This window comes from Lutra lutra, chromosome 9 (genome assembly GCF_902655055.1).
Source record: "Lutra lutra chromosome 9, mLutLut1.2, whole genome shotgun sequence".
NCBI lineage: Eukaryota > Metazoa > Chordata > Mammalia > Carnivora > Mustelidae > Lutra > Lutra lutra.
In genome coordinates this window covers 55227334-55255136 of record NC_062286.1, presented here as the reverse complement: position 1 = coordinate 55255136, position 27803 = coordinate 55227334, and the positions used below count along the sequence as shown (strand labels likewise).

At 43.1% G+C, this 27803-nt stretch overlaps 1 protein-coding gene across 1 annotated transcript; it reads left to right on the top strand.

Annotated features, from left to right (window-relative positions):
- The first annotated feature begins 157 nt into the window (after positions 1-157).
- On the top strand, positions 158-26558 carry PLEK (pleckstrin). The gene is made up of 10 exons (XM_047746608.1): positions 158-319; positions 10047-10202; positions 10452-10633; positions 12216-12307; positions 15637-15821; positions 17415-17505; positions 17852-17865; positions 22541-22624; positions 23515-23584; positions 24893-26558. The coding sequence occupies exons 1-10, from the start codon at positions 278-280 to the stop codon at positions 25027-25029; spliced, it is 1053 nt and encodes a 350-aa protein (XP_047602564.1). The 5' UTR covers positions 158-277; the 3' UTR covers positions 25030-26558.
- The last annotated feature ends 1245 nt before the right edge of the window (positions 26559-27803 follow it).

Genomic DNA, 27803 nt, shown 5'->3' with positions numbered 1-27803 from the left:
AAATATTCAACCCATCTGCCTTCTTAGTAAGCCTCCCATCTTAGTAAAGAATGGGGTTTTTTCTGTCTGCAGTTCCTCATTCTGTCTTCCACCCAGTGAGGGGAAGAGGATGTGATCATGCGATTGCCAGCAGATGGGAAATTGTGAAAGGGACCTCACTTTAGAAAAGCGGCCCATAACTGCCTCAGCTCTCAGAGGAGGCTGGGCTTCTAACAGAACTTGTCTGTCGGAACTTGTCTGTCAGAACAGGACTTGGCTGTCTGATTGTCCAACCGACATGGAACCAAAACGGATCAGAGAGGGCTACCTTGTGAAGAGGGTAAGCAGAAGTACCACCTACAAGGGTATCACTGAAGATAGGGTTGGGGAGGATTGGTGCCCAGCGTTGGACTCTCTACCCACTCACTTTAAGAATGTTTTATGCTGAACCTATTGGGGTGACCCCGGAGAGCACGACAGCTTGTAGAGTGTTGGGAGGGAAGCCAGCACACATTCCACTGCGTTCTGTTTCTTAAAGGTAATCTAGTTCAGCTCAGGCATCAACACAGCTTGATCTTCTGGGACTGATTTGGAAGGTGAGGACCTCAGCAAAATCTAAATCATGATTTAGAGTGTTTTTGTCGCTAGCCATGTGTGTTTATTATGCTAGAAGACTCACACTCTTCTGCTGTAGAGGTTACTCAATGAGATTATTCCTTATTCCTCCTCTTATTATTTATTTATGGAGGAGAGGAAAAAGAAAAGGATTAAATGGAAGCTGATATGACACTGTAACTGTATCTTATTTCTTGGGTCATCTTCTAAAAATGCATGAAAAACCTTATCTTTCTCTTACATTGGGCTCAAATCTCTTCACTCACCATTCTGAGTGAATTTGTATAATGTACTGCTAAGGTAGTAGGAAGTAATTTTAAAGATTAGGGAATGGGGATGCAAGCTTACTCAAAAAAAGCTTAGTCTCACTTTATGATCAAAAAATTGAATTTTCTTAGCACCGCTTGTTTTTCCCCTAATGCTGGGTGTATGTCATATCATCGTGTGAATTCACACACAGGGCTGGTTGGCATCCTGTGAGCAACACCTCTGTGAACAGATATTCTCACAATGAGCCATGTGAGCTCAGCTTGTCAGAAGTGAACTGAATTCAGGACATTCGTTCAGATGCCCAGCTTTTCAACTGAATGAGCACCTAATGTAACTGTTTTAGGTCATCTGTTGGCTTAACATTTTGGCCTAAAATGTTCTACTTATGAGGGGGTTAAGCAGCACACATTGTTGCCTGATTCTGTTTTGGTTTAAAGCTGGAAGGGGAGTGCACCTGGGTGGCTCAGTTGGTTGGGTGTCTGCCTTTGGGTCTGGTCGTGATCTCAGGGTCCTGGGATCAAGTCTCAAGTCAGGGTCACTGCTCAGCGGGGAGCCTGCCTCTCCCTCTGCCTCTCCTCCAGCTTGTGCTTTCTCTGTCTCTCTCAAATAAACAAATAAACCTTGAAAAATAAATTAAAGCTAGAAGGGACTTTAGACCCCCTGGCCTCATTCTCCCATTTCCAGGAGAAGAAACTGAGACCAGGAAGCTGGGTGACTGCCCAAGGTCACATGGCTGTGACAGTTGACACCAGAAACCCACTCGCTGGCTTTGGTTTCTGACTCATGGTGCTGAACTCTGTCCAATACACCAAGATTTTCTTAGAGTCAGTGTAATGTGGGTTAGGGTTTGTAATGTATTTGTGGCAGCGAGAGTTGTAAGTGGGTGCTGGAGAATAAAGGAGCCCACAGCTCATTTGCTCTTTAGCTAGCATAGCATCATTAGCTATTTTGAAACATGCTTTGAAAAAGACGCACATACGCACACACACAGTTGTATGCGGATTCTTTGCAATAGATACCAACATTCTCTTTAAATGTTGAGTAATAATTAATGGTGGCATTTCTTTCCTGATTGCTTGGGCTAGTGTCTAGAGAAGAGCAAGTGAATGGAAACATTTTGCTGTGAAAATTGCTGTTGTTTAGTTTGTGTGTTCACATTTTAAACTCCATAAATGATAAAAAGTATAGAAGACTAAGTGAGATAAGTGAGGCTGCCCCACGAGAAAATGGGGATGAACGAGTTAGGTTTGTCAAACTTACAGATTTATATTAATAGTTTTTAATCAGTGTGAGTAATTCTCTCAGGTTATGGCTTATAAAAGCTAATTTAGAAAATGTACCTAGAAAGAAAGCATAGTGAAATTTCATATTGATATTTCCACAATTTCCATCTTCCTAATTCTCATGTCTATAATTTATAATGAAATGTAATGTAACATAATGTAATTTTTACATTTTTTTCTGGAAACTTTTGAACAGTCTTTGTTGTAATGTGTTAAGACTCTCTAATCTATCATTTTGAAGAAATGTCTGATTCAGAAATATTCCCTTCGTTGGGAACTACACCTGAAGCAGAATTTCCCAGTAATGTTTTTAGACACTAAGTTTCTTCCAGTTAACCTCATATATATGGATTAAAAACTATATATGTCAGGAACCTAGCACACAGTAGGTGCTATATATGTGGTAATGATTATATCAGTATTGACATATACTTCAGTAGATAAGGGTCCTTTTCTAGATGCTAACAGGGATATATGTACTGATGCCTGGGTTGGTTGTCAACTTAATAGTGAAGAAAGGACCATGGAAATCTTTCTGTGGCAAGGCTGTTAGATGCTTTGATTATAGTTGTTGATGTTAGAGCATGACAAGCAATGAATCTCCCTTCATTTACTTTTTTCTCTTATGCAGCTTAAGATACTTGGGTAGTGATAAAGAGTATCTTTTTCCCTGTCTTGTTTTGTGAAATAACTTTATTGGAGATAAGATGTTTTGGGTGGCAAAATACAATATTAGAAATGCTGGTGGAAGGATTTTGTCAAGCCAGAAGTCTTGGGGTCAACAGTCAATGGCATCAACTATGAAATGTTCCTGCTTTTCTTCAGTGCAAGATAAGTATACACAGTCTACAATTCTGGTTTCCTGCTTTGCCTCCTGGCTAAGGTCTTTAAATAGAAATGATGGCTAGAGAAGGAGGGAAGATACATGATTCTGTCACTTTGCAATTTTTCATTCTTAATAAGATGTAGATTTCCTTGCGCCAGGGTCTTGTCACTTTTGACTTTAAGGGAAAAAAAAAAGAACCCTTTGAGCTGACCATATAGCAGTTAACGACTGTATGACCACGATCTCATTCAATCCTAATCATCCTCTGTGATAGTATCCTTATCCCCATCTTACAGATGAGAAAACTGAGGCTTGGAGAGACTGTGTGACTTGCCCACAATTAAACCGCTAGTAAGAGGATGACCTGAGATTCAAATCCAGGCTTCCTAACAGCAAACCCCACCATCTCATCGATCCACGTAGCATTCTAAAAGGCAGGCTTACCCAAGCCAGCAAAAGGGAGGTTAGACAGATTTACCAGAGCTAGAGTGGGGCCTGGACATATTGCACTGGGGGCAAGAGTGGGGTTAGTAACCTCAACCTCCCTTTTTCTCTGATGAGGGGTTGATTCCAGCCAATAAATCTAGACATCTTTTGAATGTCCTTGAAACCATACTAATAATCCAGGTATGTTTATAATCAATCATAACTTTAAAAAGAGAGAGAGAGAGGAGCCGTTTCCATGCAATGAATAAGCTAGACTCCGCTAAGTCATGTTCCAAACCAATCTCATTCCTAGCAGTTTCTGGAGCAAACTGCTGTTGACAGATGGACAAACAACCAGCAGGCACTTTGCGCAGCAGGGCAGAGCCCAAGAGTGACTTCGGGCTTGGGGTGGTCTGTGAGGCTGGGTGAAAGCTCAGGAGTTGGGGTGGTGGGAAAGAGAAGGATGGGGATGTTTGGGCCGGAGAGAGAAGGAAGGCAGAAAACTGAGGTGGAAGGAAGAAAGCTGAGGGTGCGAGAGAACAGGAGAGTCAGGAGTCCCAGCCCAGGAATTCTTTCGCACAGCAACCTTGTTTGTCTTCCGGACACGCTACCACAAAATAAGTCCCAGCAATTTGCGTTTGTTGATTTGTCACCATCGTAATAGCTAACCCAGGTGGTCCTTACCCTGCAGCAAAGACAGATGGAAGCATTGAATGTGTTAAGACATTTGATATTTATAACAACGCCACAAAGTGGGTGCAACTACTATCCTTACTTTTCAGAAGAGGAAACTGAGGTACAAGAGAGGCAAAGGGCCTTGCCCAAGGTCACACAGCTATTAAGTAGCAGAGCTATTCTGCAACTCAGCAGTGCAGCCTCAAGGTCATGAGCCATGCCCGTGTTACTTGTGGCCCTCATGGGCTCATTTTGCAGTGATTTTCTTCTCCGGAGCTCTGTTGCGGTGATGACGGGTGGTGCCCAGGACAACCTTCACACTATTGCCTATAAACTGAAATCTTACCTGTCTATATATGGTTACCATTTTTTGAGTACCTCCTCTAAGCTAGCCTCTGTGCTAAGCCCTTTAGCTTAAATATGTATCTCCCTTAAATATAGTATTGCATTTAATCTTTGCAACAATGGGAAGTAGGTGTTTAATTACTTTCATTTTATAGGTGAGGAGACAAAAGCGTTTGGAAAAATTAAATAACTTGGCTAAGGCCACACAGCCTGGAAGAAGCAAAGTTGAGATTTGAATGTGAAGCCCTGAGACTCCAGAAATCATTCTGTTGAGCACTTGGTGCCATTCTTCTATTGCTCACCTCATGTTTTTATTGAGAAATTGTCCAATTTAGGAGGGTTTACTTATGTAAAAAATATGCTCCTGAACAGATTAGTTTCCTTGCCTTGGAAGAATTTAAATAGGTACAAACGGACCATTTATCTGGTACAAAATCAACATGTCATACAAGTGATTTCACAGATCAGACTGGAAAACTAGATGATACAATTGATGAGGCAGCAGAAATCAGGACTTTAATACAACAGCAACTTAAAATGACACATCCCATGCGTCTGGAAGGATAGGTGATACTTACTCACAGTTCTGTTTTAGTTGGATACATAGTTTGGCTCATAATAGGATTGCCTTTGAATTCCAGCGAAGCGGCAACATATGAAAAGAGAAGTCTGAGGGGAAGGGGAAGGAAGTTAAAGGAGGTGTCTGCACTCTGTGGGAGGTGGCTGGGAGGGGTTCGCAACACCAAATTCAAATTGCCCCAACCCACAGCAGTGAGTGGTGGCTTCTTTCAGCGAAGCTATACAAAAGCATGCTTCACTTTGTGTGTTGGTCAAGGTCCTCCCTCCCCCACCCCCCACTTAGGGTGGGGACAGACAGCCTCTTGGTCAATTTTATACCCCAACCCCCAGGCCAGGGTCTGAAGCACAGGAGCTGTTTTATCATAATGTGTTGAATGAATGTGTCTCGGAGAAAGAAATTTGCCAGAAATAGACCCAAAAAATCAGGGCCCCATATTATAGTAACTTTAAAGTATTAGAGAAACATTTCCAGTGGAGGATTCAGTTTTAGATGATCGTGTTAAATGTTTTAACATGTGTTTGTTTTTGGCTTATAGGTGACACCCAAGGTTTGGCAGGGCATTGTAAATAGAAGACTCAAGGACAGAACAGACAATAGGTTTTTTTGGAATAGTGTGTAGAACCTGAGGGTTGAAAGGCATGTTGAATACTTAAATAAGTATTTCATTGACCTTTCCCATCTGTGGCTTATATTTCTTTTACCAATTCATTAACAAGAATGCTGGAATACCTCTTGTGATGGGGAACTCACTATTTAAATTTCTCCCTTAAGTTATGCAGCAAACTGTTTTTTTTTTTTTTCTTCCCCTGAAACCTCTACCTGTTAGGCCTCCAAACAGTCTATGATAATGTTTCACACCTTTGAAGACAGTCCTCATCTGCTCTGCCTGCCCCCTTTTGGGCCCAAACCTTGCTGCTTCCCCCAATAATTCTCCAAGAGAGAGATGCCAGCTTGTCACCCTCTTTTGAACAGGCCCCGGTTAGCTGCAGCTTTGAGATTTCCTGAACTGAGGATCATTCTCCAGGTACACTTATGAGCGCAGAATAACAGGGAATAAGGAGTATTTATTGGGTGCTTACTATGTTCTAGATATTCCCCTACGCAATTTACATGGACTATTTTGTTTAATATCCCAATAACGCTAAGAAATAGATAGTAGCATTATTCCCGTTAGCCAGATGTAGAAACTGAGGTTTAAAACTTGCTCAAGATCACATTACTAGAATGTAGCAGAGCTGGGATTTGAGCCTGGGCTATTCAGCTCCAGATCCAGTCACCTACTGGTTATACTTCATTTAAACTTAGAATATTACTTTCATCACTTTAGATCCTATGCTTCTATTTATAGAGTCAAAAATGACTTGGATTTTTTTTGACAGCCCACATCAAACTGCTGACTCACAGAGCTCCTTTTTAAATTTTTTTACATGCCCCTTTCCCCACATCTTCACCAATACATTTTATAACTCTTTTGAAAAATTTTATCTATTTGACTGACAGAGATCACAAGTAGGCAGAGAGGCAGGCAGAAAGAGAGCAGGGGGAAGCAGGTTCCCTGCTGAGCAGAGAGCCTGATGCGGGGCTTGATCCCAGGACCCTGGGATCATGACCCAAGCTGAACGCAGAGGCTTTAACCCACTGAGCCACCCAGGCACCCCTTTTTTTAAAGTATAAAAGTATAATTTTTATATGGCCAAATATCTTGTCCTTTAAGATTTCTTCCTTTGGTGTCATGTATTGTCAGACTCTTGTGCACAAAACTATACCAGTCCCAGGATGATGAACATTTTCATTTAGATTCTGGAATTGCTCACAGTTATGTATGAACAGTAATGAAGATGGCATCTGAGGGAAAATGGAAAGAGCATAAAATTGAGAATCAGACCTGGATTCAGATCACAGTCCACATAGATTGAGCAGATGAACTAGGCCCAGTCACTTCACTGGGCCTCCATGTTCTTACCTGTATGATGAGTGTTGGTAGATGATCCTAAATGCCTTTCTGGCACGGGCGCTCCATGATCACACTCCCAGGTGTGCTACTGAATGGGCACCAAGAAGCTTGGGGACAGAAGGGGTAAATATGGGGGTGGCCAGGGAGAAGGGCTGTCAGGTTACTCCAGCGAGCAGCTGCAGAAATAGCTGTGAGGAGAGAGGGCCCACACAGTTTCACCACCCTAACCTAATTCACCACTACCAAGCCTGGAAAAAAAGTTTCAACTTTATAAATGGTCAGATTTCTTTTGTTTTGTGGAACTTCAGCCTCCTCTCTGTGCAGGAGCCTGAATCCCAGAGGACACAATCTCCTCTGAGGGCCCTGCCTGACCCAGTCCCTAAGGCTACTATGCTTGAATTAAGAAAACCCAATGGTGGGGTGCCTGGGTGGCTCAGTGGGTTAAAGCCTCTGCCTTTGGCTCAGGTCATGATCCCAGGGTCCTGGGATCGAGCCCCGCATCGGGCTCTCTGCTCAGTGGGGAGCCTGCTTCTCTCTCTCTCTCTCTCTCTCTCTGCCTGCCTCTCTGCCTACTTGTGATCTCTGTCAAATAAATGAATAAAATCTTAAAAAAAAAAAAAAAAAAGAAAACCCAATGGCTCTGGAGTAGCTTTGTTTTAATTGTCAAAGAAGGAATGCTGTGCAGGCTGACCTCTCCCAGTTTCTCTCAGTTCCAAGGTCAAAAGCTCTGAGCGACTATGGCCATTATAAGTTTTCGCTAGGCCTGAGGTAGGATATAAAATTCTGGACTTGAAAGGCACTTTTGCAGTCCTCTAGCCCAACTTCTTACTCCTACTTCTGTGAATATGTCTTTGATTATTTTTAGTTATTTTGTTTTTTTATTAAGATGTACCATATTTTTCTAAAATTACATCCCAAATTTTAATATATAGTAGTGTCATGGGTTGTTCATTTATTTATTAATTTTGCCCAATTACTTCAAAAAATTCCAAATGCACAGAGAAATAGGAAAAATAGCACATTGCCTAGATTTATCAATTGTTAACACAGGGGTGCATTTGCTTTCTCTCTCTTTACCTCTATATCTCTATAAATAGACACCTCCCCCCCCCACACACTCACTCATATTTTTATGCTGAGGTCTTTGAGAATAAGTTGCAGACATCATGCTACCTCACACCTAAGTACTTCAACATATATCTTCTAAGAATTAGGACATTCTACACAGTTTCCAAACTGGATGGACCATTTTGCACTCCTGTCAGCCATGTATGGGAGTTCCAGTTACCATCCTTGCCAAATCTTGCTTTTCTTAATCTTTTTAATTTTAGATACTTTTGTGGGTGTGTAGAGGTATCTCATTTGGTTTTAATCTGCATTTCCCTGGTGAAAATGATTTTGGATACCTTTTCAGAGGCTTTTTTGATATCCTCTTTAATAAGAAGTCTCTTTCAGGTATTTTCCCATTTAAAATAGATTGTGTTTTTCTTACTGATTTGCAGGAGCTCTTTATATTCTGAATAGGAGTTTCTCTCAGATAGATGTAAAACAGAGAAGTATTGTGATTTCATGTGTTGGCATGGGGTCTGACATTGCCTACTTTTTACAAAGATTTTTTTAAAAATTTATTCATTTGAGAGAGATTAAGACAAAGCAAACACAAGCAGGGGGGAGAAGCAGAGACAGAGGGAGAAGCAGACTCCTCGCTGAGCTGGGAGCCCAACATGGAGATTGATCCCAGGACCTGGAGATCATGACCTGGCTGACCCACCCAGGCTACCCCCACCCTGCCACCGACATAGCCTATTTTTAAAACAGGGAAATAATCCAGTGGTAATACGAATAGTTCTGCCTGTGCAGAAAAGAGATAGTGTGTTCTAATTTAAAATTATTTTTTCAGTAACTAAAACAAAGGAAACACTTGGACAAGCAAAACGATTAGTCCTGCAAGTATTTATCTTCATTGCATAAATAGTCTTCCTTTTGGGCAACTGGACCTTTATATAGAAGCTCTTTGTATTTTAAGATAAGCAGCAGGATCTGCTGGGAACTGGATGATAATCCTGTTTTGTGGTAGTCATGACAAGGTGACACCGTGGGTTCAAAGATGAGAAGCAAAGAACCTCTTCCTTTTCCAAAGTCCTCCCAAAATAGAAGAAAGAGACCTTCTTGATGTAGTCAGAATGGTTAATTTATTGCTACTGTGTGGTTGGCATTAATCCTAACTGAGAACATTCTAAGTAAGGATTTTCCTCATTCACTCTGTCTTTATAGGGCACTTTGCAAGTGATTTTCATACAGCTTCTCCATGCTCATACACAAGGCCGATCTCTGAGTCTCTTCTTGATGTTCGTATTCAGATAAAATCTGATTAGGCCAAAGGATGGGAATAACTGCAGCTACCATGCCACCACTTATGGCTTCCACGCCCTTGGTCGAAATAGCTATTTGACTATGACACTTTTCCAGTGAGTCTGGCCTCAGACATCGGCTACTATTCAGTCTGAATTGGCACTTGAGATCTATTTGCAATCCCTAAGTGGAAAGAACACAGTGGGCAGAGTTGGAGCAGAAAAGAAGCCACAGAAAGCCAGCCTGAACTGTCCAAGAAAGAGAATAGAGAGCCATACCATATTCCCTTGGTAATGGCCCATGGGAAGCTCAAGACCTGCTTATAGCTGTGTATACATTTTATCTTAAAAATTTTTTTCTTTTTAAATTTCCATCTGAATGGCAGTCCCCTTCTCTCCTGAAGGCTGCTTTCTTACCAGCCTTGTCACACCAGTGTGCATCACCTGCATCCACACTGGCTAAAGCTAGGCTGTTTGTCAAGTTATACACCATCTATAGAATAGTTTTAGAAGGGGCACCTGGGTGGCTCAATGGGTTAAAGCCTCTGCCTTAGGCTCAGGTCATGATCCCAGCATCCTGGGATCGAGCCCCACATCAGGCTGTCTGCTCAGCTCCCCTCCCACTCTGCCTGCCTCTCTGCCTACTTGTGATCTCTCTTTGTCAAATAAATAAATAAAATATTTTAAAAAAAGAACAGTTTTAGAAGACATTGTTGCACAGCTCCTTTTGTTGTCATTATAGGGAAGTGTGTTCAACACCTGGAAACCTATGTGGGTTGTACTGTTAGAAGATGGAATTGAATTCTATAAGAAGAAAAGTGACAACAGCCCCAAAGGAATGATTCCCCTGAAAGGAAGCACACTGACTAGCCCTTGTCAAGACTTTGGCAAAAGGATGGTGAGTCAACATCACTAGCTGCAGTAGACACCCTGTCACGCACTGACCTTTAAGCCTATGCACAGCCTACCATGTGAATGGTGCTTCCCGGGTCTGTCCCTCTCACCACCACCCACACTCCAACCCGGGCATTTGGGTTTCTGTTGTCCAAGCACTTCCAGAATGGGGTTGGCTCAACTGCTGTGCTTCATAAGGGACTCAGCCCTTTGAAAGGAATCATTCCTAATGGAATGTGTTTTTGATTTTTAGTTTGTGTTTAAGATCACTACGACCAAACAGCAGGACCACTTCTTCCAGGCAGCCTTCCTGGAGGAGAGAGATGCCTGGGTTCGGGACATCAAGAAAGCCATTAAATGCATTGAAGGAGGTCAAAAGTTTGCAAGGAAATCCACCAGGAGGTCCATTCGATTGCCAGAAACTGTTGACTTAGGGTAATTTTCTGTGTTTGCTTCCCTCCACCCCTTCCTCAATACACCCATGCCCCCACCTCCCCATTATGGAAATCTCACAACAGATCCTGTTGCATGGCTTGCTTTGGTCATCTCTGAAGGCTGTAACCACTCTTCGAAGTTGATACAGTCTGGAGCAGTGATCGTAACCTCTCCAAGGCCTAGCAGCTGAGGAGAGGAGGCTAATGGAGTATGAACTCCCTCATTTTGGGTAACCTTGGCAGAGGGGGAGTGAGAGAGAGAGAGAGAATGCATAATTGTATTTATGAAGTGGCCATAATAGCTTAGTCTTGAAAGTAAAGTTCAGGATTTCTAGATAGGTAGGAAAAGGCAGGGGCTATGTGTCAAAGCAGGTAAGGTTTCAAGTTCAAGTTCATGCACTTACGCAGCCAACAAGAGCCAGTCAAGGCAAACACCCATTCTGGGCAGAAGCCTGTGATGTCCTGACTTGGTTTAATGGTCTTATATGTTGGCTGATTTGGAATTGCAAGTGGTAGTTGCAATTTAGGTAGTGTAGCCTAAAGGTTTTCAGAGACTCACAGGTAAATTCAGCGTCTGCCAGGGGTTAGGAAGAGGGTTTCTTCCTTCCTGCATGTTTTACATCTCCTACCACATGAGCCTGTTTCCCCAGTCTCTTCACTCCTTGCTAGTTTTGCTTTTATGTTGAACATATCCTGAAATAGGAGCCCTGCCTGGAGGAATTCCATGTTAACATGTCCAACAATTAACATGTCCAACAAGGACTCTGTTTACAAAATGGGGAGGGGTTCTGGGACGGGAGTGAAGAAATCATAGGGATTTAATAAAGTTTGCGCTTTGAGCTAGGGGACAATAAGCACTTCCCCTCATCAAGAAAGCTTTTTGGTAAAGACCCAAGAGGCAGTGCCCTGTCCAGCTGTAGCTGCTGGGAGGTGTTGTCAGGTGACCAGATGACCATGTTTCTGGCCACAGCTGTCAGTGCTAAGTGGGAATGATGCCTGTGCTCCTTGGACCTACAGGATCCCTGAAAGTGGCCTTCTATTTTGTGGTCTGCAATTTCTCTGATAAGGCCATCTTTAATTTATTACTTCAAGTACAAAAATGAGAACTTGCCATCTCTCATAATTTTTAGAATAAGAAAAAAGCTTAGTCAAAACATTCACTTTCCTGGAGACAATTATCAACAACAGGTGGTCTCTTAAAAGACACTGAGAGAACTGAGACATGAGGACTGAGGGCAATCAAACACCTAGAATGTGTATGGATAATTGGCCCTGAGAACCTCTCATCTTGGCACCTAACTGGGATAATTCTCTACCTCGGGACTAGGAATTAAATCACCAAAGAGCTTAATGAATGTAAGAGACTTAAAATATCTTCCTGTGTATTTTGCTCAATGTTGTAAGTCACGGAGTCACCCAAATATGAACCCAACCCCTTACTTATGATCCGCCATTGGAGAGACTAGGCTCAGGAACCACCTGAGGATGGTCACGGCCAGCCTCTCCAAGATGGCGACCCCCAGAGAGGACTCGCCACTCTGAAAGGCTCCTCACTCACCTGTCTGTTTTTTATCTCTGCACAGTGCCTTGTACCTGTCCATGAAAGATACAGAGAAAGGAATAAAAGAATTGAATCTAGAGAAGGACAAGAAGATTTTTAATCACTGCTTCACAGGTAAAAGGCCTTGCAAGTCTGAAACGGCGTACTCGGGGAAGACAATATGTAGTTCTCACTCAACCTCGTGTGTGGGAGTGGGTGTGAAGCCTGGTGGGTGAGTGCGATCATAGAACACAGATAGATGAACATGTGACTTGAACTTCCTCAGGTGGAAACCAAAAGAGAGGTGGGAAAGAACTCTGTTGTTCAAGCTAAAGTTTTTGAGTTCAAGCTAATCTCTGTCTCCACACCCCAAATAAATGACATTATGTTGAAATAGACACTGAATTGAACAAGATAATAAACAGGAATCAAGGCACACAATGTAATAGTTAAGTGGCAATACTAGAGATGCCTGAGGCTACGCAGGGTCAGGTACTAAGTGGCAAGAGTTTAGATAGTTAGGTAGATGGCATAGACATTAAAACATGTTCTTTGGAGCCAGACTGCCTTAGTTCAAATCCTGGCTCAGGCACTCACTTGCTGTAAAATCTTAGACCAATAACTTAGCCTCCCTGGGCTTCCCTTCCCTTGTCTATAAAATGGAGGTAATCATAGTGCATCTACTTTATAGGTCTGCTAAACACATAATGCGTTTAGGACAGTGCCTGGTCACACTAAATACTATATGGTGCTAAGAGGTCACATGTCTGCACAGACAATTCTGAGTTCAGAAAAGAAAAAGAACTCAGGGGTTTGTTGGGATGAACAGAAGTATGAGCCTAAATTTTACACAAAGAGATGGTCGCATTTCATATGGTGAGGACAAAGTTATGGGGCAGAGATATCCAGAATGTGCATCCAGAAGAAGAAAATGACCAGGTTGGTAGAGCTCATGGTTCACTAGGGGGCTAAATGGGACCTGCAGTTTGGGACCAGGTTGTTAGAAGCTGGGCATGCCTTACTTATGACAGAAGAGATCAAGAGAGGAAAACTCTGAGGAGATAGAATAGATGTAGAATCTGAGGGGATGTGCAATCAACAGATAATTCATGAAACTGGCTCAGGTCCAAGTCAGGAAGGTAGAGGTGTGATCTGCAGGAGGGTAGTGTATCCCATGGAAATCAGTCTCAGAGAGTTAAGGTTACACCCTAATAGCACCAGAAAAGTCAGGGCTGAAATTTGGGATCAAGATACCAAGTTGTGGACAGTGGTAAGGGAAACTGACAAGAGCAAGGCAGGGCCCTAACCGGAGCAGGAGTGATGTCACTAAGACAGATCCTCTAGCAGAGGAAGGGGATAAGGAAGAGGTTCTGAAATAGAGGTTCTGGGCACAAGGTCCAGGCCATACTTATTACCTGTGTAATGTGTTACTGAGTCCCAGACTATAGGACTAGAACTTCTGAAGTCCTGTCCACCAAAGGTCGGGGTAGGTTCTAGAAATTTCTGTGGGGTCAAGTTTTCATGTGGGAGCCTGGTGGTTTCAGTGGAGAAACCAGAGACTGGGACTCAGGCACTGCTGACAAATAAGGAAGATCTTGAATGTTGGGTGATAGGGAGATGGAAATTTTCTTTCCAAGTTTCAGCATGCCTGACTGAGCACATATGAACTCTAGGGTTAGAACACTTGAGTAAAGGGCCATTACTGGTATAACTCAGGCCTATGGTAACCTAGGCCTTAATTTCCTCATTCTTAAGTGGGGTCTATAACTACTGCCTTAACTCTTTCATAGGGTCGCTATGAGGATTAAGAGCAGAAAGGTAGTATTTATTAGTTTATCCTTCAACAAAAGAAAAGTGGGTAAAATACCTTTCATATATGGAAGGCTCACTAACCAACTCCTGTTTCAAAGATAGTATATCCTATTACTCTTGTTTTGATGACCCAGAACTTTGTTGCCAGTTACCTTCACTCCCTGGTTGGCTACATTTGTACAGAATATGCCATTTTAATTTTTTTTTAAAAGATTTTATCTATTCATTTGACAGAGAGATCACAAGTAGGCAGAAAGGCAGGCAGAGATGGGGGAAGCAGGCCTCCTGCCGAGCAGAGAGCCTGACGCACGACTCGATCCTAGGACCCTGAGATCATGATCCCAGCCGAAGGCAGAGGCCCAACCCACTGAGCCACCCAGGCGCCCCTAGAATATGCCATTTTTAATATAAAGCTTCACTGTAGCCTGCTAATAATCCAATTGCTGGGTCAATTTTCTTTTATCCTTTGCAGTCCTTGCTTGAGGCAGAAGTTTGGTGAGATGCCTTTTCAAGGTCACTACTAGACCCTGCAAGTGACATGATCAAATTTAATTTAGGACCATGCGTGTCTGATCATGTTGTCTTCTGCTAAAAACTTGTCAATCGTTCTTCATCGCCGAAATTTCTTAATATGCCATCAAAGCGCTCCCACTCACCTTGTGCCTTCCTCTCTCTTGTTTTCCCTTCTTTTCACCAGCTCTTCCCTCTGCCCCCCAAAAGGGACTGCTTCATGGCTGTGTGGTTCTGTTCCCACGCTGCTGCTCCCTCAGCCTGAGCTGGTTCCCTGTTTCATGTGCTTGGCAAACATTTACTCATATTTTAAGCCTGAGCCCTGTGCTACTTCCTCTATGAATCTTTTCCCAGCTGTGCACACCAGCCCCCCTACCCTACCACTCCTTTCCACACCTTGCATATTTGACCCTGTAGCTCCATGGCACTGCATTGACCCATGGCAGATGGCTTGTTACAATCCTTAAGTATATCCTATCTCTTCCTTTCAGATCATCCGAGGGAGCGTCCCCAGTATCCATCACTGTGCTTTGCACCTAGTAGATGCTCAATAAGTGTCTGTTCATTAATGGAGTAAACGAGGGAATTAGTTAAGACCTATTTCTTTGATGGATGCATTGCTCCTGAAGGAGTATGTTGATGCTTTTAAAAACCTTCTATGAAGTCAATTATCATATGGTTTCACTTATTTGTGGAGCATAACAAATAGCATGGAGGACAAGGGGAGATGGAGAGGAGAAGGGAGTTGAGGGAAATTGGAAGGGGAGGTGAACCATGAGAGACTATGGACTCTGAAAAACGATCTGAGAATTTGGAAGGGGTGGGGGGTGGGGGGTGGGGGGCACCAGGGTGGTGGGTATTGTAGAGGGCACGGATTGCATGGAGCACTGGGTGTGGTGCAAAAATAATGAATACTGTTATGCTGAAAAAATAAAAATTAAAAAAAAAAAACCTTCTATGAGGTGCCTTTTGTTTCCAAATATTTATCCCACTGATCTCATTTTTCCTTCTTGGAATAACAGGGAACACGGGACAAGTCAGACCCAGGGGTCCTCTGGAAAATTTTCAGGGGTGACTGTCAGCGGCTTGTTCTTTGGTACTATGTTAAGGAACACTGACCTCCTTCTGATGATCCCATCCAGGGAACTGTGTCATCGACTGGCTGGTGTCCAATAACTCTGTTCGGAATCGCCAGGAAGGCCTCATGATTGCCTCCTCGCTGCTGGGCGAAGGGTACCTGCAGCCCGCGGGAGAACTGTCCAAGAATGCAGCCGACGGCATCGCTGAAAACCCTTTCCTGGACAACGCCGATGCCTTCTACTACTTTGTAAGTGAGAAATGCTACCCATTCACTCGTCCTGTAGTGGGGGCTGCTCCGAGCAGATTCTATGTTGATTTTAATTTATATTGGAATGGGCTAAGCACAGGACCCAGCCCTATGGAGAGTAGCGAGATGTCTCTGACTTGTCTTCCTCCGCAGTGCCTGCTATATCCAGTGAATCAGGTTAGAGAAAAATGTTGTTTACTTGAATAGTTTTTTTTTTTTTTTTTTTTAGTTTTTAAAAAAGATTTTATTTATTTGACAGACAGAGATCACAAGTAGGCAGAGAGGCAGGCAGAGAGAGAGGGGGAAGCAGGCTCCCCGCTGAGCCGAGAGCCTGATGTGGGGCTCTATTCTAGGACTCTGAGGTTACGACCTAAGCTAAAGGCAGAGGCTTAACCCACTGAGCCACCCAGGAGCCCCTACTTGAATAGTTTTTTTTTTAAATTGACTTTTAAAACTATATTCTTATTCTAAGCAGTAATTCATTTATAAAAACGTATTGGGCCCTAGTACAGTCTAGGCCCTCTCCTGGACAAAGGAGATGCAACAGTGAAAAAAAAAAAAAGTGCCAAAATTGCGGCCCTCAGGGAGCTTCCTTTCTAGAGGGAGCTCTATAAAATCACAATGTACTAGTTGTATTTTCCCGAATGTGTGTTATAATACACTACTAACACAGAATGTGTTCATCCACGTCCTCTCCCCGAGTCATCTTGTTTATCTCGCATGTATGCTTACCCCAGATTGGGAAACACTACATTGCACAAAGGACCTAATCTTGCACCATATGAGAAAGCCAGGAACCGTGGGTTTCTAGGGGGATTTTGGCAGTTTTATTCCAATTTGGGGTCTGAGTGCAAAAGTTAGGAAGCTACTTAAGAGAACCACCTTCTTACAAAAATGAAGTGAATATCTCCGAGAAAGTTTCATTTCACTTTGGGGAAGTTCCACTGTCAGTTTCTGTTGTTTTTTTTTTTTTCCAGACCTTCAATCTGGTTTTTATAGCCATTTAAATGTGGGATTCTAAAAATACCCCCCAGAGTGGGCTCTTCTTCCTCTGTATGATTCATTACTTACGTATAGTTGAGCGAGTCCCAGTTCCCTCTTGACCTTAGAACATGAGGCTGAATGGACCCATCATGCTCTTGGCCTTCTCAAAGTAGAAGGCGCTAAGTAGTAAAGCTCCTAATGGAAATTGTGTCATGCAGTGTCTTATAAATGAGCCAACTCTGCTTTCAAGGACGTGGCCTTGAGGGGCCAAGAGAAAGAAGGCTTTGAGCAAGAAAGAAATGTGCTGAGAGAGATTTAGAGTATGGCTTGGGGAACCCAAGAAAATGAAAGGATATTGACAAGGTGACACTTGAGTGGAGATGAGGGAGAACATCTAGTAACAGGAAACAAGCAGCGAGAGATAAGAAATGGGGAGGGAGATGTGCTCACCAAGGAAGACCTTTAAAGTTTAGGTTGGGGTATGAACCACAGTAGGAAGGAGAAAAGGAGCCTACTCCAGGGGCTGGAGGGGAGAGAGAGAAAGGAAAAGGTACAAGTAGCCATCTGCCTTAGACCAGTAAACAGACTTGCTATCTGGTTTCCCAACAGCCAGACAGTGGGTTCTTCTGTGAAGAGAATTCCAGTGATGATGATGTGATTCTGAAAGAAGAATTCAGAGGGGTCATTATCAAGCAGGGATGTTACTGAAGCAGGTGAGTGGCTCCCACTATCCCTTCTTGTCTTTTTCCCCTTACCCAGGTCCTTTAAACTTCTGTGTTACCAAATGGTATTTGTTCTGTTTGTCTAATACTCAATGAGAGAATGAACCCCACAGAGGGAAAGACAAAAAAAGCCGAGGAGATGATCAAAGTGGTATTAGGACAGGAGGACTGGGGCAGGTAGAGTACAAGATACACCTTGAAATCTGAAAATTCTTCTTTTATCAATACCGTGGGGAAAAAAAAGATGCTTCAAGAAAAATACTGACCTTTTCATGAGCTGGGAGAAATCCATTGGCGAAAAGGAGCCATCCAGAGGACAGAGAGGTTTCATGGGACAAGTACTTCCCCTTTAGGGGACAGGAAAAGCCTATCCCTCTTTTTTGCAAAGTGACCTGGAAACAGGAGCAAGCCACACTCAGGAGAGGATCATGTACGACTGAAAGTCATATTCCAGACTGTGGGTAGGACATGGGGTTAGAGGCCAGGTCTCCACAGGCACAGGCCACTGTCAGTCTGGGAGGCAGTGGTCGGGGTGGACTGAAGAGTTCTAGCTGTTTACCAGAGGCTAAGGCACAGGATGTCAAAAGGCAAGAGAATGCAAAGGCTGGGGCTAGGTGGGGAAGCCAGGGCTGGCACCTGGTAGAGGAGAAAGCGGCAGGAAGACGTGGGAATATTCAGGGTAAGAAAACTGATAGTAGCATATGGTATCATAGAAACCAAAGCTGCATTCTAGAGCCAGGGTTTTACCTTCCCAGCTGTGTGGTGAGCTGTCTTCAAGGCACTGCTTAGTGTATAAAGGATGGGACTGAGATTTAGCTTACTTCATAAAAGGGCTCCAACTTGCAGGGTGAAGAGGAAAGAACCAAAGCTGAGCCTATAGTCATATTTAAAAAGAACTTTGGACTAGCTGAGATGAGATATACACACAGATTTTGAGTTTCACTGGGGAAAGTGGGGCATTCATGTGAAAAACTGACCTTAACATCAGGTTTTGAGAAAACAGGCTCCTAAGAGATACTATAGCAAAGATGTAGAAAGAATTAATTCACAGATGATTCTAACAACTTTTATGACAGAGCGATCACCAACCAGATTAAAGCCAAGTATAGGAGCGGGGCTAATCTTTGATAGGGAAGGTTCTGGCAGTTGTCTGTTTTGTCCATTGCCAGCTTGCTCTGCTTCTGCCCAATGTTCCCGTGTTCCCGGCTCTTTGATTATAGGGGCTGGAAGGTGGATGTTCAGACAAGAGGAACTTGGGAAGGAATTTCATTACTTCTTTATGTTGTTGATTCTGTCTAATTCTATCTTGTTATCAGTTGTGACTTTTATTGACTTAGTTGATCTGACAAGTGTTAGTTTAGAGTGGAGCCCTGAAAAAACTAAACATGAAGGTTGAAAAGGGGAGACAAAGTCTGGGCTGGACTGAAGTCATGTCTGGGCAAAGCATTCCCAGTGGGTGTCCTGGATGGTCAAAAAATTGGCTGAGGTTATCATTATTAGGTTATGAGGTCATCAACATTCGCTAAGGCAAATAAGTGGTTCTCTGATCTAACAGATCCTCTAAGGATCTGTTAAAATTGCACCCCACGCCAATTAAATCAGTCTCTGAATTTTACAGCTCTGCAAGTGATTCTGATGTGTGGCCAAGGCTGAGAAAAACAGAGCTGGCCTTTTTCTTTTCCTTCTTTCTTTTTCTTTTTTCCCCCAAGATTTTGTTTATTTATTTGACAGAGAGAGAGAGAGAAATCACAAGTAGGCAGACAGGCAGGCAGAGAGAGGCGGGGGGAAGCAGACTTCCTCCCCAGCAGAGAACCCAATGTGGGGCTCGATCCCAGGACCCTGAGATCATGACCTGAGCTGAAGGCAGAGGCTTAACCGACAGAGCCACCCAGGCGCCCCTGGCCTTTTCTTAAAAGCGAATTTCTCCTGTTATCAAAATACCACTATTTATTTTTTTAAAAATTTTTTTAAAGATTTTGTTTATTTATTTGACAGAGAGAGAGAGAGAGAGAGAGAGATCACAAGTAGGCAGAGAGAGAGGAAGGGAAGCAGGCTCCCCGCCTAACAGAGAGTCCGATGTGGGGCTCGATCCCAGGACCCTGGGATCATGACCTGAGCCGAAGGCAGAGGCTTTAACCCACTGAGCCACCCAGGTGCCCCAAAATACCACTATTTAAATAGTCATCCCTCTTAGCCTCCTTTTCACATAAAGAAAACAGAAATCTATGTGTACTTAGGAACGTTGTTCACTTACAATATTCTTTCCTCCAATTTTTGGGGGAGGGAGAGGGAAGAGAAACTTCTCCTATTTTGACTGATGGCTTCCCTTTAATGTTTCCAACCTCTTACCTTAGTTGTTTATAACCTGGTTCATATCAGAATCACCCGAGGGAATTAGCAAAAATTTCTTCAAGTGTCACAAAGCTAAACCACTCTATGTCAGCTGCTGGCATTTAGCCAGGGTTAATGTGAGTAGAGGCTTATCATGAAAAAGGATACCTGTGTCCCACACCTCACAGGCAGGAAGTAGCTGTGTCCACCTGGAGATCAGTCCTCCCCCATTCTTCCCACTTCTCTCATCCCAGAGAAATAATTCTACTTGGGGATGCAGCAAGTTTGAGGATGAATGACTGTGAATTATATTCAAGATAATCCCTTTAATATAATTCATTCTGTTGTGACAATGAATAAAATATCTAATTTCTCTACCATGTGTAAGCTTTTTGATGAGGAGGGACAATGTATTATATGTGTTTTTCTCATATCTGTTGCACAGTTCAGCATCCTTAGTCTACAATAGATAATAAAACTTTGTAGATCAGATGAAATTGAATATAAGTAACTGGCAGATCGGCAACAATTCCAAGCATGCACACATTCCTTAAAATCCCCCAGGGAATACTCATTAAATGAAGGATGGCCAGACACCCACTTAAGAACACTAAACTTCTCAATGCATCACATTCTAATGTCAGTGAGGGCTTAAAGGCAATAGGTAGCTGGCTAGGGTTGGCTGATTTCACATCCTCCTCTTACCTTCCTCTTCCACAATTCATAAGAACTTGTTATTCACCCAGTGGTTGCATAGAGGTCCTGTGATGTGTGTCCCCAGGTCAGGAGGAAATGGCGTAGGGCAGAAACTTGAGTATTCTCAACTAGTGGGCAACATTAGCTAAGGCAAAGAGCAAGAATTCATAAAAAGAATTTAGAAATTGATGCTTTGCAAAAGCTATTTTAGATATGATATCTAGATAGAAATATTCTCTGTTCTCCCTTATGACTCTATAAGTTTCTTGGCTTTCATCTTTCAGGCAAGTAAAAGCCTCTTTGGAGATGAGCTCCTTGACCAAATGCTTGGCCAAATAACTTAGACCCATTCTTGAAAGCTCTCTTTAAACTCCTTTAACTTGACATTATAAAGAAGGCACTGTTTGCTAAAACCATAAATGTTTCACTGTTTTCTACATGAGCACAATGAAAAATATTGGAAAATTTATATATGTGCTTGTCAATATTTGGTGCTTTAGAACTATATATCTTCTAATGTAATATCTATCTATCTATCTATCTATATCTATATATATATATATATATATATTTTGTTGTTACTGGAGATATTTAGTGATTTGAACTTTCCATGGGAAATGTCATTTATCATGACATTTTAAAAAATTCTTACAAGCTAATTGAAGAAACTGGGTAATTCAAGGCAATCACAAACAGATATAAAGCAGTTTCTGGGGTGAGATTCTCTATACCAGGCACAGGACTGGGGATTGGAGGAACAAAGGTAAACAAGACACAAATCCTGCCTTCCAACCTCACAGTCTGAATGACATCATTCTGTTGCGAAAGCCCAGGTCCTGTTCTCTTTCATCGTGTCTGACACAGTGCCGATTCCTTCCCATTCCATTGCTGCTACCTGATATTAGTTCCTAGTAATTCTATGTGTGGATTGTTGAAATTATGCCTAACAACCTCCTTTTTACCTTATTTTCTTTCCCCTGGCTCATCAGTCCATCCTATATATGGTCACCACATTCATCTTCCTAAAACATGATTGTGATTTTTTCCCTCTGACTCAGAAGCTATCAGCAACGACCCTCACCTTGTATTTTAAGTCTCTTTCCACTCTCCCAAATTTTCCTCTGCTGTTGCTCATGAACGCTGTGTTCTAGCCAGACTGGTCTTAGTCACCAATGTCTGCATATGCCTGGTATGTTCCCACTGCTCTTTTTTGTTGTCAAGTCTTCCTATCCACCTCTTTCTCACCCATCTGACTCCTGTGTATTCTCTGTGGGTAAGTTCAGATCTTTATGAGTCTCTCTTCGACATCTCAAACCCACAATTGCATATCCTACATATAATTCCCTTGAAATCCATCATCCATAATAATTACTTGATTTGGACATTTACTATTTTATATTTCCACGTAGGTTATAAACTCTTTGAAGACTAGGGCTATGTGTTAATCTCTTTATATCCCCATGTTACTCAATAACATACAATGTATGTGCCTTGTATATAGTACCATCTTGTATAATAGTAGAGCTGGAAGACAATCTTGGAAATAAGTAATCCATGGGGCACCTGGGTGGTTTAGTCAGTTAAGCGCCCGACTCTTGGTTTCCGCTCAAGTCACGATCTTTGGGTCTGGGATTCAACCGCGTGTTGAGCCCCAAGTTGGGCTCTGTGCTCAGCATGGAGTCTGCTTGTCTCTCTCCTTCCGCTCCTCCTCCTGCCTGTGCTCTCTCTCTCTCTCTCATAAAGAAATAAAATCTTTAAAAACAGAAAGAAATGATTAATCCATAATATCGTAACATCAAATTGTTCACTGGCCCTAGTGCTGTCTCCCTGACAAAGACCTGGGTTGGGTCCTGGTTCTCCTGGAGATAATAGTTTATCTTCTTCTTCTTTTTTCAATTCAACAAAGACTCATTAGGTAGATACTGTGTGTACAGAGTGATGCCAAGAACTCACCATTCCTCTTCTTTATATTGATCCTGGATATAGGGGCACAGGAGGAAAAACTGGAAAGTGAGGAAGTTCGTTCTGAGAGAAGACCCCGCGTACCTGCACTACTATGACCCCGCTGGGGTGAGAGCCTGGGGCCCCCAAACCCATCGCGCTCAGAGCCTCCGCTGTATCTGTCTGCTCTCTGGGCCTCCTGTTCTCCTGGTTTCTCTCCCCGTTTTCTCTTCACCCCCACCCCCACTCCTTTTCTTCCTGCCCTCCAGTCCCTCTTCCTCTCTCCTCTCACTGTGAAGATGTGAAATCTTAGGCCTTGAGACCAGCATAAGCTCAGGGCTGAAAGAAAATATCACTCTATTGTCATTTACTTGGTCAACTCAACATAGTTTTTGTTTGTTTGTTTGTTTGTTTGTCCCGATCTGATAGTTTCAGAGCAATTCAACCAGTCCGATTCATTGTTCTTGGCTTAATATCTTAAAATCACACAAAAAAGTGATAATCCGTCCTCTGGGCCAATTCAGATGAGAGCATGGGGGAAGTCCAGCCATGTGGCTGTGGCTATTCAGAAGGGGCTTTTTCTTTAATAAAAAGAGCCAACCCTGCAGTGTGCAGATAGCTCTGTCCCGGCTGGGTGCTTAGCCTCCGCTTGCAGCACTGGGCTCTTTGATTCCTTCCTGTGAGGGTCATGGTCCTGTGTCAGTAGCAGGGGGGCCAAAGAGCTCTGGAAATATGCAGCGGTTCTCTCATGGGGTGTGGTGAGGCAGTGTTTCCCCCTGCCCTGGCATTCTGCTCCAGAACGGGAGCCCAGATTCACGCATGTCTCCTTGTCCGGCCTCCTGGAGTAAAGTGCGGGGGGGGCGTGGACACTCTGGAAGGGGTTTTCTTCAGTCTCCTTCTGCTCTTACCCATTCGGGTGCCCTACTCCATAGCAGAGAGAGTTCATGGGGCTTTTGCGCCAATGGGATAAGGTATATTCATCTGTTGGGAACATCATTAAGGACTCCTCTCTTCTCCAGGGGGAAGATCCTCTGGGAGCAATTCACTTGAGAGGCTGTGTGGTGACTTCTGTGGAGAGCAGCTCAGATGGTAAGAATGAATTTTTGTTCGAGAGAGGTGTATCTGCTCAGGCTTCCTTCCCACACCTGGGCGTCCAGAGCCAACAGCTATCGGTCACTTAATCAATCAGCCTAAGCAGGAATGAATTTCTGCCTCAACATCTGGGAGATGCCAAGAGTTATTTTCTCCCAGATGCTGTCCTGGTTCTTTGGGCTTTAGAGAGGAGGAGTGGCTTTCTAGATGCCTTGAGTAAATCCTGGAGCAATGCTGAGGAGAAAACCTTCCCCTCGGAACTGGCTTAAATGGAGAGACTTGTTTGCTCCTGAGGCCTGTTATTGAGCCATGACTTTCCTTAAAGGGGACCTTTGTCATATCCAGACCAGGAAGTCTCCCACAGCCAATGGAACATTTGTGCAGTGAGTGGAAAATGCACCTGGCTGATAGTTAACGTCTGTGCTAGTCTTGGGTGAATCACCTAATGAATTTGGGCCTTAGCTCCTTGTCTGGAATGAGGGGTCACACCAGTGACCTCTGCATCCCAGGTCACAAGTCGATGATGTGTTGCATGGAATGACCATACAGGTGCATGCCAATGTCACAGGTGCCGGAATAAGGGCTCCCAGGGGAGAGGTGGTTTAGACAGCCCAGCCCTGGATTTGCCATGTCATTTTAAGTTTATGGATTATAGAGGCTGATGGGGAAAAACTACAGCTGCAAAAACTAGGTTTTTACTACTCCTTGATCTGCTCACCCTCCTGTCCTCATAGAATGATGATTTTTTATTTGATGTCAATGTTTTAAGTCTCACTATTGGCCAGTTTACTATTTTTTGCTCTTTCGGCAGAGACTGTAACTTAGCTTGTGCAAAAACAAGTCCAGGCTATAGTGGTGGTAATGGAAGTGGGTTTGGGTTTTTGGTTTTGTTTTTCATTTTAATATATTAGAGCCAGCTCTTGGTTCATATTATGAGCAGAGGAAAAGTACTCAGTAGGCACCATTAGAGGTATTCATTAGACACAATTGGTGTGCAAAAGTGAGAAATCTAGTTTGCTTGTAAACTATAAAAGAAAACGTTTGTGCCTGAGTATTTTGCTTATTTCTTAAGCATACACACTCATACACATGCACAGAATCATATATGTACCTATCGATATAAATACTATATATATAATTATACAATAAATATATATGATCATACAATGATGGTAAGTTTGAAAACCACATATTCAATTTTCTTAGAACACTAAAAAACTTAAAATTACACTCCTTGCAAAAGGAGGGCGAATCGGGCGGCCTTTCCGGAGCACATGCGCTGTCATTCACTTTCTTTTTCAGCAGTCAGGAAGAGTGAAGAAGAGAACCTCTTTGAGATCATCACCGCGGACGAAGTTCACTATTTTTTGCAAGCGGCCACCCCCAAGGAGCGCACTGATTGGATCAAAGCCATCCAGGTGGCCTCCCGGACTGGGAAGTAAAAACATTTCTGCTGCTTGTCATCACTCTCCGAAGGGAACCCCACGGAGAAGCTCGGTCCTGGACCTGTCCACTTCTGGTGACACGTCAATGAGAAAGGGCCCAGGGTTGGGAAGTTTTCGTCTGCAGAGGTTCTGAATGTAACTAACCACACACTGCGTCCTGTTCACATGCACCGACCACACTGCTCACTGAAGCCTCTCTGTTTCCCCCCAAGCCGATGTAACGAGCTGTGTGGCCTGGCTTCTCTGCTTAAACTCTCCAGGCCTGAGCTTCAGAACCCAAAGCCCTGTGATTCTAATACCCGTGGAAGTGAAAATGTCTCTAGTCGCCCAGTAAGTAGTAGGTGTCACTGCTGGGCTCCGTCTTGGCCTTCAGAGCCCAACGCATTCTTCCCTTTAAATCTGTTCCCAGTCTGTACTAAGCGGGGTAGGTGTAAACCTCTTGTTCTCGTTTGCCACCTTCTCTTGCTCTTGGCCATTAGATCATGTATCATGAAGGAGAGCTTTCTTCTTCCTTCCTCACTCTGACCAGAAACTTTCTGAAAGCGAGTGCCCCAGTGGCAGCTTTTGGATTGAAGCCTTCCATCACTTAATACAGCCTGGAAAGTTCTATCTTCTGGGAAAATGACCCAAGGAAGCCAGGTGTAGCCGAGGGTCTTCTCCGTGCCCTGAAGCTACCCATAGCAGGCATTTTTCACTCCCCTTTGGGGCTAATCTGAGATGCGTGTATCTTCGCCCCTTTCTGGAGCATTTCTCTACCATTGATTATAATTAGGAGGGGGAACTCCAAATCTTTGAGCTTCTGTTTCGATTGAATGTTTGCAGGAAAAAGTGGTCATATGGGTTCCCTCCATGGGTGAAGGGCCCAGGGGGCTGGCGGGCTGAGGTAAAGCCCCCAGTTCCAGAGGCTGCAGGGGCTGAGCTGAAGGCTGGCAGACTGGTTGACGGTCTTAGACAAAGCTCTGAGATGTCTTAGGTCTAGACGGAACTCACAGAGGTGGCCGTCCACACTGCAGCGCCTTCAGTTCCCCAGTCAATGATACTCTGGTTGTCCTTGAGCTCTAGGCACAAGCTGTAGCTAGCTGTTCCTGCTTGGCCTCTACGGGGCCCTGTGAACCCATTACCAATCAGAGTGAGCTGAGCTAGATTCAAAGTGGGTGCCTGTTTTCAACTTCTGACCCTGTCCACCAACTGGTGATTCTAACCCCAAATTGAGAAAAACCTCAGGTATGCCTGTCAAGGTACATTTTCCAATTTCAGATTTCTGACTTTCAGGCTCCAGTGAGTAAAGGAGAGCAGAAAATTCTTCCTGACTTTGTCACCTTCTCTCTTTCCTTCCCCCAATTGCACATAATATCCTTGAAGCTATTCCTAGTGGCCTAGGGGCAAAATATTACCTTTTCTCTAATTCTTTTGTAAGCTGTCTTCTTAAAGCATGCGCATTAGTTTTTCTACATTCAGTGTTACAAGTATTTATTAATATGGAGTCAACTTTATGTTTTGAAATAAACATGACCAGTTTTAGCGTTTCTTTGGTGTGATGGTTCTGATGTTTTGCTTCCCACTGATGACTCTTTTTCTACAACCCACTTTCATTTCCTGAGGATAATACCACCTTTCATCTCTCAAGTCATCTCAATGACTTTAGAACATTTTTTAAAAATCAAAATCAGTCTATTCCAGGGAATAATGCAAATATGGGGACAATAAAAAAATAAGTATCACTAATTTTTAGTTCATAAGACCTTGATTATAATGTTCAGGCAAGCAAAATTGTCTATAAACCAAAAGTGTCTATAACTATTAAGGATACAGAAAACTATTCACATTAGGGGAAAATAAGTTTCCTACTGAAGGGCTGCTATGTATGGTTGAGTGGAATGTGCACTGTTCAACACCAGAAGGCACTATTCACACCGCAGTTTAGGTGACTGTCACTCCTTGGATTTTCTTTATACCATTTGCAAATGTGTACCCAGTGGTATGCAGAGAATTCTAAGTGTCATTATGGCTTCCTAACACAGGTAATTGATTGTTCCTGGTGAAATGGAAGCGTCACTTGGCAAAGTGGATATTTAGAGTTTAGGCATAGATGCTGTGTCTGAACCTATTTGGTTAAGAAATCATGCTCAGGTCCTTTCAAGCACGGTAATAGGAAAATCCTCATGAGACTGAGCCCCAGACTGATGGACATTTCCCTCAGTGATGTGGATGAAGGAATGAGCAAACTGTCAATTCCATTTGAAGAATATTTAAAGCTGGAAAGAAAGGCTGCTCAGCATTTACCCAGGATTCCAATTTAGAGTGGGAGAAAAATAAATTGTAACATAATCAACTGTAGAAGAGTTAAGAAAGTATATACGGAGGGAAGGAAATGTCTCCTTGCATCATGTGACCAGCAGCATGTCAGAAAAATAAAGCATTCAATCTGAAAAATCCAACACCCGTTTGGGAAAAAAATAGAAAGATGCATTGTAAGGTGAGAATCTTACATGCAGGAGGAGAATACAGTGCTGACTTAAGATGTGAAGTGTCTCTTGTAGACACACACAGACACATACACACACACAGTGGCTAAAGTTCTGCCAGCAGAAGCTTGCTTTCAAAATGAGGAACTTGCTTAGATTAAAATAATGAACAGTTTCCCAGTGCTCTAATGTCTAATAGTAGACATTAGAAAAAACTAAGGGGTGCCTGGATGGCTGAGTTGGTTAAGTGTCCAACTCCTGATTTCAGCTCAGGTCATGATCTCAGAGTCATGAAATTGAGCCTTA